Source organism: Dipteris shenzhenensis, chromosome 2 (genome assembly GCF_047967505.1).
Source record: "Dipteris shenzhenensis isolate YYH24624 ecotype China chromosome 2, Dip_SZ_1.0, whole genome shotgun sequence".
Classification (NCBI taxonomy): Eukaryota; Viridiplantae; Streptophyta; class Polypodiopsida; order Gleicheniales; family Dipteridaceae; genus Dipteris; species Dipteris shenzhenensis.
This window is the reverse complement of record NC_141597.1, coordinates 31,677,797-31,690,654: the sequence shown is the minus strand read 5'-3', so window position 1 is coordinate 31,690,654 and position 12,858 is coordinate 31,677,797. Positions and strand designations below refer to the sequence as shown.

Below are 12,858 nucleotides of genomic sequence, written 5' to 3'. Positions count from 1 at the left end.
TACACACTTTATGTATATGATTTTGTCAAGGATAACTGTGCAAACTAATACACTTGAACAACATTGGACCCAGAACAAACATTAATTCACTTTGATGACCCTGAAACACTAATAGGGAATACAAGCATGAACCCTTTTTCCTGTATGTGATAAGAAACATTTGTGTAATATGTTGTTCAGGCACACAAGTTTTTTCCTTTATATGAAACAACTTCCTTGCATATGCACTTCAACGAACAAAGGCCTCCAATGATAATAACTTATGCGTGTCAGCACAAATTAGGGAGCTTCGTCTTTTAAGAACATAATTAACAAACACTGATATTCATGAATTATTGCAGAATTTCTTCCTTTTGATAAAAAATCTAAGAAATGTCTTAAATTAATTCCAACTGATGAAAGGGACAACTTAATTATGCCACTGATTCCACTAGATCAATGCGCTTAAGAATGTGTATTCCCTCTGTTCATCAAACAAAGTTTCTTGCACTCTGTACACACACCTAGATGCAAGACAGATCTGCATTGATCCAAAGAATGAAACGCTGATCTGTTCGATTCTTCTGAAGAAATTGAAATAATAAAAGGCTGTTAAATCTACCAGTTAAAGTCAGTTTTTCAGATCATGCATTTCCCTTGCCCCTCACCCCCCACTGCGTGAACTGAAAGCCCATCCAGTGCAACCCACTCACCTTTACTATCTCATGCTGCTTGCAGCTTATAGTTTCATCTTTGAGCACGCTTGCAGCCATGAGCTCTCCATAATCCACCGTCCTTTTCACCAGCCTAGCAGTTTATGTGGGATGCGGAATTTATTGACCTTGGTGTTCACGCTTCGGTCCATTCCCCTCTATACACATTGCTGATGCGGAAAGCTTTGCTGTCACAACACAGAATCTTAGCAGACCTCTAGAAATAAATGGGTTTGCATTGATTCATGGTTGATTCCGCAGGGCAATAAGGACACTTGAAGGTTCGGCTCTTAGCGAGCTTCTGAAGTGACTGCTTGCAAAGCACATGGCCACAGGGCATCAGCATGGGAGGATTCTCTGCAGTACTTTGATCCTTGGAAACAGGACATGCAAATATTGAGTGAAACTGAAACTCCTTTCCTAATTCTATCTCTACGGGCAACTGCTTTAGAAGCTGCCATTCTTGCTTCTTGTTGGTCAACACTGTCGCCATCTTTAGAAGAGTTGGAAGAGCCTGACAGCCAGCCAAAATTGTAGTGCACAAAGGGCTTTCATAAGACTGACCCAAGAGACTGCAACATTCTCGTGTAAACTGCATAGTCATATCTTCCCAATGCGATGAAGAAAACAAATCAGAATAGGGAGAACTTTCCAAACGGTCTGCCCATAGAAGGCAGCACATCAACCGTTGTATTTCCCCCATATATCGGGTAGAAAATGGGGTAAAATTACTCCGAGCGTATTGAAGAGCTTCCTGACGCTTGCCCTTGTGGAGGAGTTGCAGGAACTGGAAGCGATGCAATTCAAACTCCAAAGAAGAGCCCTTCTGTAAAAGTTCATCACGATTTGTTCTAGCCCATTGTAGCGCTGGTTCTAAATTCCTCACCTTCATAGCCTCCAATATCTGGTACATCTCATAAAAGGGTGCCTTTAGCGCAGCCCCTGGCTCCAGGGCTTCGTTCACAAAACAATCACCTAGATCAAAAAGGCCCTGTCTGTAAAAATGCACCGCAATAATCTGAGCGATAATGCGATCGTGTGAGTCGACCTCCCTGTACGCCTTGGCAATATCCGTGCAAAACAACTTGTCCAGCAACTTGGCATGCTTGCTTAACGACAGATTCAAATCCTTCTGCAACGCCCCGGTGTCATTCACAGGCGCCATTTCGGTCAATTTGGCGTGCAATTCCGTAAGAATGGCCCTTGCATCCAACCCTAGGCCGTCATCGCCGAGCTTGTTCAAAGCCATCCCGAGTTCCAGAATGACAACATCGATGGCCTCAAGTGTGGTGGATTCCGAGAGCTTCTGTTTCTTAGAGACGCGATCAAAGGCATCTTTGAGGAGGGAAAGGTCCATGATTCTCGCTGGTCAGGCAATGAAAACTGAAGGACGAGACTGGGAGGTCGGAGAGAAGCAAAACATTTCCTGGAAAATGGGAAGGAAGCTCAGAAATGTGGTGGAGTCACACCTGCACTAATACACCGGATCCCATCAGAAATCATCAGAAATCATCAGGTGGAGTAAAGCTTGAGAATGGAGAAAGCTTGAGGATGGACAGAAAGGACATTTATCATTGTCAACGATTTTGAGGAGGCGCCTGCATTTATTTATTTTTTCTTTCTTATTTGTGGTGGTTTTTGTCAAAGATCTCTATAGTAAGGATCTTAGTTTTACATTGCTAAACCAATACGTCAAACCTTTGTGTTTATATTAGTCTAACAAGTATTTGTTCATAAAAGTGATTAGAGAAATGTTTAAAACGATGAAAGTTGAATGCATTCATCATAATAATTCCTAGTTTAAAAATACACATTTATGTGAACAACCTTAATAAGTTATCCTTAACTACCCTCAACAACCAATCTTCATCAAATGAAAAGATGCATTCACCTTAACAAGTTATCATTAACTACCCTCAACAACCAATCTTCATCAAATGAGAAGATCTAAGCTTAATTATGATGTCCACCATGATTGGCAATCATACACAATTTTGGTACAGCTTGCCCAACATGACTTTCTCATTGATAAGCTTTTTGGCACTATAAAAGGATAGCACACCAATGTTCATGTGTTTTTGCAAAGCCAGTATTTGCATTGTTGACTCTCGCAGAAGTTAATGAGAAATATTAAACACTTTATGACATTAATCACACAATGAGGGTGCACAATAGATGATATCATGATTGGCCTTTCCAACCCCCTCGATGATGAGCTTCTTGCTCCTCATACTGTTGAACTTTGGGAGAATGTTGACACACAGGGCTATAGGGGTTGGCCTGGATGGTGAGTTGTCTAAGAAGGAGGAGGCCAAGTCCCATGTGGAAATGGTTTCATGCAAGCTTACGGGAGATTTTTCTATGTTGTCCATTGAGGATGCATGGAATATTGTTCAGGCATATGCAACTAAGTGACCCGCGAAGAAGGATCTGAGGGAGAATGGTACAAGACATAAGTTGGTTTCCATTTGCAGTTTGAAACCATCAAGCAAGAGTTGAGAAGCTTGTTAGTGGGAGGGTGTATTTGTCTTCTATTGGGAGGGTTCCTACAATGGGGGAGCTTCATGTCTTTCTATCCTATGAGTGTGAGGGTCTAGTGGAGGGATATGTTGCTAGATTTTTGGGTCGAGTTTCTTTCTTCTTATATGTGTTGAAAGAAATTTGCAATGATATTATGGCCAGATCCTATAAGTTTAGAGGTGCTATGGTGTTGGTTATTCCTTAGAGCCCAATGTTTGAATGTTGAGAGTTTTTATTCAAGGATTGCCCTGTGTGACTTGCTTGGGTGGGCAGTTCTTGGGAGAGGATTGCATGTGCATTGGGTCGCATACCTCCTTCGACGAGGATGTAGTTTGGGGCAAAGACTCTTTAGGATCACGGGTAGCCAATGCCTAATTACATTGATATGTAGAACTCGGATGATGTGGTGGTTACAGGAAAAGTCAATTTTGGTTCTTTTCTTGATGCATGTTACATGTGCAAAAAGACGGGTCACAATGCCAAGCATTGCCCTATTAGATTGGAGAATACAAGGCTGGCAAGAGGTGACAAGATGATCAAGGATGGTAATGATGATAAAAAAGATTTCTCATCAGGCTCAATCTAGTTCAAAGGCTATAATTGTTCAATGGAGGTAGTACTAGGTTCTCATAATAAATTGGAAAGTGAGCATATTGCCGAGAAAGACATGGAAGAACAATCTACGGAGAAGATGTCACATGCAGGGAAAGATACTTTGAGGACAACCGATAAGAGCATAGATAAGATGGTGCACGATCACAAAAAAAAGCATTTGATGGTTCAAGGAAGGTGGTGGGATAGAAGGGTAAGGTTCAAGCCTCCTATTTTGACAATAATTTAGATGATCTTGGACCGACGCTTGTTGGTGTTGGTGAAGGCTTTAGGTTGGTAAAAGTCATGAAGTGGAGGTGGATGCCTAGATAGTGGTCTGTAACTCTATCGCATATGTTACTAGTGAGGAAGATGATCTCCCAAAGGCAAACCATTGGAAGTGGGTACTAGAAGGAAAAAGTGTGAAATCAAATTTCTGTGGATGGTCGATTGTTCAAGCAGGAGCCTGAGGAGGCCTTAAAAAGGATTAAGAGCATGGCTCGTAATGTTGGGCATGTAAAGGAAAACAGGTTCAACTTCCTTTGTGATGTCTATAAGGTTTTGTTGCAATGATAGGGTGAGTCTAGAAGACTATTGATTACTATGGTGTCATGGAATATGAGAAGTCTATGTGATCAAGTAAAATAGAAAGAGTGTTTAGTAGTTGGAATATAGAGCTGATTCTTCTACATGAAGTTATATGTGGTATTAAAGATGGAGTTTGGCTGGCTTTTTGTCAGCTGAGGTTGCAACCTTTGTGAATTCACTTGTTCGAGGGAAAGGTGGTGTGGAAGTCTTTTTCTTTTTTGGGCAAAAAAGGATTTGTATTGCAAATTAGTCAAAAGATATACATTTTCAGAGCCAAGTTTACATTTTCGGTAAGACGTTGCAGGATCATCACCGATAAGCAGGTAGCAAATAGAAAACACATAATTCGAAATCTGAATCTGATTTGTAGAAGATGCTTCCTTTGAACTGGAAAGCCATACTCTTTGGAGATGCAACAAAAGTTAAACACTCTCACTGGGCACATGTTCGAGCACATGCCTTATGGTTTGTTTGGATTTTCGGAAATGATTTTCAATTACTAAAGCATATTATCTCTTTGTTGACTGGTTAGCAAGCATCTCCGATCTACGACCGTGATTTATACCTTTTCTTCTCGGAGATTCACGAACATGAACAGGAACCTCTCATAATATTTAGTGAAGAGTGCCGGTGTGGCAATATTGATCAAGTTCCTATTCTTGGGCAGGTAGCTATTAAGAGACGCTTAGGGCCATTATTGGACCTTAGCAGTGTTTGTGTCAGGATTTGAGTTCAACATTGCCTATATAGATGCTTCAATGATGCATGCATCAAGATTTGATTTCAACATTGCCTGTATATATGCATCCAATGATGCACACTCGCATAGAGAGTGTTGGAGAGAGTCAAATAGCCTCATTTCACGTAATAGATGGGTGTTAGGGGGGATTGGAACATGATAGAGGTGTTTGAGGATTGTTCTCATGGGGTCAGGGGGATGTCTTCATTAGAGTTTGAGTTTGGGGATGATCTGTGCTTCGATAAGGGTCTAGCGGATGCTAGTGAACTAGATCTTGAGGATATAAGGGTCAAAGTGTCCTATGAATATGTGGATCCCTATATCAGATGGGATAGGGCTATCAAGGGTGCAACTTGGGAGGCCATAATCAGATTGCAAAAAAATTGTGCTAATAAGTGGTTTGTCAAATGCAGGGGTGAGCTGCTCAAAGCCTTGGAGGTTGCCCCATGTGAACCATATTTAGCCATGCTCATTGTGGAATTGGAGGATGCCCTTAAAGTGCTGGAACGAGAGAGTGCGGAGAGTTCCTAGATTCTAAGCAGGTAATTGTTTCTTTCATTGGGAGATTGTCCCTCTAAGTTTTTCTTTCAAGCCATAAGGAAGATATATTCTATGGAAGTTGTTGGCAGGGGTCTTTCATAAAGAATTGGCTAGCACTGTAGGTGTCAGGGGGAAGAGGGAAGCTAAATCAAAATGTGGCATTGTCAGTTGTCCTAGTAGGGATCATGCCTAGGTCTTCCCATACTCAAAGGGTTGGGTTACAAAGAGAGCTTTTGGAGGATGAGATATGGGATGGGCTTGCAGAAGTTGAAAAATGACAAATCCCATGTGCCTAATGGGTTAACAACTGAGCATTTTGTGTATATGGTGTATCAGGCAATGTCAGGGTGTGAGCTATCTAAAGATTGTAACGTTGGGATGATAAAAGTTGTTTCCTAAAAGACAAAATAGTTTGAAAGCTACGCATTTCTATGCTTAATACCTCATGTAAAATTGTGGCAAAGGCTTTAGCCAGTAGGATTATAGAAGTTGTATGTCTGTGGTTAACAAGGAGCAAACATAGGGCAAGCCTTTAAAAAACAAAGGCTAAAATATACCCAAGACAACTCATAAGAAACATAACTCTTTATGAATATGAATGTTTAATGGACCCATGGGATCCAAAAGTCTCAATAGTGATTCATTCTTTAAATAAAAATATATCACGAATATGCACATATCATATATATTTCAATAGGGAAAAATGCTAACTAATGAGAAATAGCAATGGAATTGTACTTGAAATAACATTGATAATGAGACGGTGTATAATAAAAATCAACATAAAAAATGACAACTCATTACATTTTAGGTCATGATAAATAGTAATGGTATTATACTTGAGATAGCATTAATAATAAGCCTATATAAGAAAAATCTTAATAGAAAACGACGTAACTCGCTAGCAAATTAGTGATATAGTAGTAGGATTATAAAAAACTAAAATAGCAATATTTAAAGGAATTTTTAAGTGCATACGCACACATGCAAATACAACATTTACCGCCCCTACCAATGCAAAGGGTGTGCAACGTTTTAATGGGCATATGGGCTATCGTAGGTTCATTTATAGCTATGCCAAGATTATTCATCCCCTGTATAAGCTATTGATCGTATTTAGCTAGATGGAGGCTTGCCAAACCTCCTAAGAGACCCTTAAACTAGCCTTGGCTTCCCCTCCTATTTCTTAGGTTGTGCTTATGACTATCAATTATCTTTGTTGGTCCTTCTACTCTAGAGTGAATAAATATTAGTCTACAAGTCCTCCAACTCTAGAATGAATGGATCTCAGTCTACAAGGTCTTTCAGTGCACCTTCTTGGTTGTCCATGAAAGATTGACCATGCTCTAACAACCAAGCAACATTGAGTAGAATATGTTTGCCTTCATTTAGTTTTCTCATTGCTCATGGGGCAAGTTGAGCTAGTAAGCATTGTACTGCATTAGAGTATCTAGATGTCTTGGGTTGCCATAGGTAGGTATGTGCATAGTAGCTCACAATACCAGGCAAAATTCTCACTTATTCCCTAGTAGGTATTATCAATCTGACATAGGTGAAGGTCCACCCATGGTCGCCAAATGTTACTAGCTCTTTTCTTCCACCCCAACATTGGATATCATGATTAGAAGATTGATAACCTTATACTCCTAGTTCCAACTTAGGGAGCGGGTGAAATTCAATCATGCCCAACTTCCTTCATGAAGAGATAGCTTATGCAAATTCATGTCATGCTTTTGCATTCCTAGTTGTTTAGTATTTGGCCTAAGCAAAATTTGGCTTGGTTCTAATGACTAATTGCAAAATTTTCAACATTACTTGATTACATCATGATAACGCTCTTGTACCAACTAAATAGAGTTAAAAGTGAATCCAATAGAAACCAACTAACTATGATGAGAAACTAGAGATCGCCATCATGACATGATTAAAGACATAAGGTTCTCAATCCTAAGGTCCCCAACTTGATTAACAATAACGTTCGATAGTAAGGTAGGGGCTCATTTATATTGCCCTGCCATGTCTAGTGGCTCATTTATTGCGCCATGTTATTCGGATACTTCCAGATACAACATAATTTTGAGGAGTGTAGTAAAGTTCCACCTGACATTTGGCACGGAAGAGTGTAGTAGAGAGAAGTCTGCCCGCAAGGGTGAGAGAGGCTGGTATATGATGGCATGGAGGGGTAAGGTGCTAGTAAGGAGAGCTATTGTAGATGAAGTGAATGATGGGAGAAAACAATACCTTGCTTGTCGCAAGCTACTATTCCTTGATAGCAAGGAAGAAGAGGACTTCAAAGCATTATCAGCCGTTGAGTTGGTTGTGAGGAGACGAACCAACAGTGTGGTAGTGAGGAGGTGAACCAATGTCAACAAAAGTTCTGTCAAAATTAGAAGTCGACTGTGGTATTGATGTGCAGGCCAAGAAGTCAAACATTCAAAGCTTGGAGCTTGACAAGTCCATGCGAAAAAGCACGAAGCAAGTACCAAGATGTTAAGAAGGTGGGGAAGTTAGAGACAAAGTGAGAGGAAGGCATGATCAACGACAAAGAAAAGAAGAGGCAACTTTTAAATTAACATCACGAGCATTTTGCTATATGCCCGTTTGTGTCACTTCGAGATTGCTTGTTTGAATCGTTATGCCCATGTAATGGGATGCAAAATCCTTGGATCAGTGAGGCTTGAAGATGAATATCAGAATATTGCACCAAAATCTAGATGATGTGCTGACAATTGAGTTTGACGAGTATGTTGCCCCTGTCTTGATGACGAGTTTTTAACAATGATTCACAAATGAATAGAAGGGTCGGTCCATGAGTGTGTGACTGTGCTCTTCATTCTTTTTGAGTGAATAGAGCTATGGATTGACGACTGAATGACCCTATATTAACAATTGAGTTTGTGGGGCAAATGGTTATTCATGATGATAGTATGTCAGATGTCTATTTTTCAATGTCAGGGGGGACTACATGTTTAGATGGCGAGTTTTCAAATGCAATCATCGATTGATAGTGGGGACTCGGTCTAGCCATTGTAACTGTAATAATTCTTGTTATGGTCTTGAGCTCACTCAGAGTGTAAGTTTTGGGTCAAGTAACAAAATAGCTTAGGTCTTTGGGTTGTTGCAAAAGCTAATGGTCTTTTCACCTTCCATGCATACTTGCGTTCTACATAATCTGTTGCAACATTCTCAATTCAATTGCTCTTGTAAGTTCCATTCGATCCTCAGTATACGTGATCTTAAGTAGGTGATTCCACAAAATTAGCCATGTTCATGGAAATTTTAGCCTAACACTCAAGTGCTATGACATGTTCACTAGCTTTACATATTGAAAGGTGGGTAGAGCTAAGGTTGGTGGACTTATTAAACATTGTGTATGGGGGACATACTTGAACACTTAGAGTATCTTATGTATAGGACTAAATTCATTGTGAATTTTTAAATCTAACTTGATTTCAACAAATCTTGATTTGGGAAGGGTGAAGGGGCGTTGGACATCGTTGGGACAAAATAAATGTATGAAATTCATGTCTGACTTAAGGTCTAAGTTGAGAGTTTGAGGGCTCCATCTCATCTCATGTTAATCAAAAATGGGTAGAAGCTATTGTAATACAACACCATTTCCCCAAGCACTTTGGCGGAGGCAAAAATAGAAATGGTGGGACTCAAACCTAGGACCCACTCTCACTCTTCTATGGACCTTAGAGGAAGTTCTTGCGGGACGCCATACGAGCGCAAATGCCAGAAAAGCGTAAGGCCACATACGTTCCCACTTGTAGCTCCATTGAATGCGGTGCCAAAATGAAGCATTGAAAAGCTCCATTGGAGACGAAAAAATGGGCATTTTGGCGCCAGGCTTCAATCTACCAAGAGAAATTTGGGTTTCCTTTGACATTGCCAGGCATTGACAGATTTTTGCAGCGAGGGTGAAAGCGAAGCACCATTCCCACGAATAGCTGGCATGGCGTTGAGCTTGGGCAATCCGGGATCTCCCCTATTCTTCGGCTTAACATCACGAGTGTTCACAGAAAACATTTTTCTCAACAAATCACCAAACTGGGGGTTTCAAAATTTGAAGGTTTTTTTCGAGAATTTGCCAATTTTTCAGCTAAAATATAAGTAAATTGCCTAAAATTTTGCAAATTTACAAAATTGAGGAAATTTTTTTACGGGTGAAAAAAAAAATGTTGCAGGTTTTCTGCGAACACCGAACATCACCAAAGGTTGCGATGTGAGCAGGCAGAGTCTCAATCCCTGAAGTTGTTGCAAACCAGGCTAATGTTTGACTTGTGGGTTGGAAGCCTTAGATAACGACATACTCGTATGTAGTTACGGATTTGTAGGCGCTAGATACCCGTAATTTAAAGGCTTCCCGCCTTCTCTTTCTCAATTTGGTTTGGGCTTTCGTTTCTTATTTTGAGTTTCCGAAAGGTGCAAGAAGCGATGCCCCCCAAAGTAGACAGCGCCGAAGGTAACATCTTCTTTCCACTCACTTTCTTTAGCATCCTTCACATTTGGTTTCCTTAGTAGCCTTGCTTCTTCTCTGCCATTCGCTGTAACCTGGCCAATCAACGCCTGTTTGTTGAAAAACTGTGCTACGAACATACGGCTGTCAGTAAATTGCGGTTGAGAATAGATTGTGCTTTACTTCAATGGACTCACGATGCAACATCTGATCATCATCTTCTCTTTTGGCCAGGCATCATTCTCAACTTCATCAATGAGGTAATTCTTCCATTGCCACAGCATCTTGACGCGGATGAATTTACCATTTTCGTCTCCACGGGAGGTGAACGTGAGAAAGGGAGATGAAGGCGTTTCTACGCATCTATATGCTTCACATCCTTTTCGATCCGTCAAGTTAAGTTTTGCGCATATTCCATCTGAACCTGTTGGTTTTCTGAATTTGTCAGCATAATCGACCTTTAAATGTTCAAAATGTAGCTGATGCCCTTCAAAAGTATGGCATTAAAAAAACGGCAGCGCAAAAGATACTGGATTCTTTGGCTGATAGCGGACAGATTTCCTTCAAAGAGTATGGGAAACAAAAGATTTATCTAGCAAGACAGGACCAGTTTCAAATCCCTAGTATACAAGAGCTACAAGAGTTGAAAACAAGGAACGAAAATTTACAGAAGGAGCTTGACTCTGAGAAGGCTATCCTTACTGCACTGGAAGCAGGTCTGTTAAAGAAGGGTCACTTTCCACTTTCTTTTTTGCTCCGCAACCATGCTCTTCTTCCGGGATAACAGGGTCCGCGGTCAGCCATTTAAATCTACAGCCTAGCCTGAGCGCTTGGACTTTGCATTTTCATACGTCTTTGCAGAGCTTCGTCTTATAGAATCCAACCTTACAATGGAGCAAATCAAAGAAAAACAGAGAAAACTCAAGCATGAGGTACGGCTAAACACAAGCTTGTTCAATAATTTGTTAAAGGGGCTTTTATTGCAAGTTAAAGATGTAGGGAATGCCAGTACAAAACATTTAGCAGTCCGTTGGTAAAACTTAATTAAGTTGTTGCCGGATACCTCTCAGATAATGACGACAGAAGGCAAATTACGCGAACTGCAAAACGGAGCAGTTCTTGTGAAGCCCGAGGAACGAGAAAAGGTGCAGGATATCTTCAATGTAAAGTTTAGTGAATGGAAAAAGCGAAAGAGGATTTTTAAAGAGCTTTGGGACATGATCACGGAGGCGTTGCCAAAGGACTTGAAGGAATTCAAGGTATCACTGGTTTATGAGGTTATATTAATCCGTAGGTTTATGTAGCGGTATTCAAGCTTTTGCTAAAAATTTGTCGTCTGTACTAGTAGGAGGAACTGGGAATTGAATTGGATGAAGATGTTCATGTAAATCTCCAAGATTACTGCAGCGTACTTTCTAATAAGAAGCAGAGGCGATGAAGCTAGAATCTGTTAGAATACGGTTTGCTGACCAGGTTTTGTCAAACCTAAGGGGAAACCCCCATTACAGTTTGAGCCCAGAACAGGTTGAAACCTCGGGAAACCTTCACTATTTCAAAAAATGTGAGTGGAATGCTCTACTGTATGTATGGAAGATGATCTCGGGCTCAAGTTTGTCTAAACAATTGTATTTTGTAAGCTGGGATTGTGTACATACTTTACATGTTTTAGGTCTTTTCTGAGAGCGAGAACTGTATAGGCCATAAACGCATCACCGATTCGTTTCCATACTCTGGATATTGTGGTTCCTGTATCTCTATAGAGCAGTCTGTGGATGTGCATATATAGCAGTATGAGGGTGTGCGTATAAAGAATGCTGCAGACAGACCAATTAGATAAGGGGCCTATAGTTTTAATGAGCTTTTTTTTCAAGAGAACTTGTATCTACCGTTAATCTCATGACTCAAACGATAAGGAGAGCTTGGAGCACAAGACTTCGCAAGATTTGTGATTTTTTTCTCGACTTCCCAAGTAATTAATAATTCCAAATGCATAAAGCTTTGAAAACGAACAACTTTCCGTAAAGCCCTTTTATGTGAATAAGTAGTGGCCCTTTTATGTGAATTGGCCAAGTATAATTGCAGAATCAAAGAATTTGACTCCAATTGCAAAGGAGTCAAGATTGGAAGAGTGTTCAAACTTTCTCCAAGCCTATTGTAATCCAAAGAGCAATCCTTGCCTATTGTCAGATTTGCTAAGCACATTATGCCATAAGAGATTTGGACATCGTGACTTTAGAAGCTTAATTCCTATGAAAAATCAAATAGTTAAAGGCCTTTATTATTCTATCTTCAAAAGGCTAACCCTTTTTCCTTCATGGTCTAGGAGTTTCAATGCTCTAGTTCATACATTTAGGCATTTGGGATTATGCCTTGATACTTTCTTTAAACAAAGTTTCATAATTGATCACACTCATCGATGATTTTAATCAAAACGTGGGTCTACTTCTTGAGGCAAAAAACTAATGCTTGAATTCATTGTTGAAAATGAGAGTAATAGATGGATCAAGATCCTTCAATGTGGATAATGGATGGAAATATAAGTCAAATGAATTTGATGTGCTTTATAGAATAGAGGTTGTGCTTTATAGAATAGAGGTCTAGATAAGTCCATACGTTAAACATTAACCATAAGGTCCATTCATACGTGAAGTCTGTCAGGCAGTAGGTGAAAAGTGTCCACATGTTGCGAACAATGCACACTTCCATGTTAGCTACTAGTTGAGTTA

At 40.1% G+C, this 12,858-nt stretch overlaps 2 protein-coding genes across 2 annotated transcripts; one reads left to right on the top strand and one right to left on the bottom strand.

Annotated features, from left to right (window-relative positions):
• Positions 1 to 373: 373 nt before the first annotated feature.
• LOC147904628 (protein RMD5 homolog) lies at positions 374 to 2,233 on the bottom strand. Its single transcript, XM_087394968.1, has one exon. The coding sequence runs from the start codon at positions 2,047 to 2,049 to the stop codon at positions 910 to 912; it is 1,140 nt and encodes a 379-aa protein (XP_087251094.1). The 5' UTR covers positions 2,050 to 2,233; the 3' UTR covers positions 374 to 909.
• A 7,841-nt stretch (positions 2,234 to 10,074) lies between these two features.
• Positions 10,075 to 11,841, top strand: AHP2 (Tat-binding protein 1(Tbp-1)-interacting protein (TBPIP)). Its single transcript, XM_087397214.1, has 6 exons — positions 10,075 to 10,138; positions 10,367 to 10,392; positions 10,581 to 10,848; positions 10,994 to 11,064; positions 11,203 to 11,391; positions 11,481 to 11,841. The coding sequence occupies exons 1-6, from the start codon at positions 10,111 to 10,113 to the stop codon at positions 11,568 to 11,570; spliced, it is 672 nt and encodes a 223-aa protein (XP_087253340.1). The 5' UTR covers positions 10,075 to 10,110; the 3' UTR covers positions 11,571 to 11,841.
• Positions 11,842 to 12,858: the final 1,017 nt, after the last annotated feature.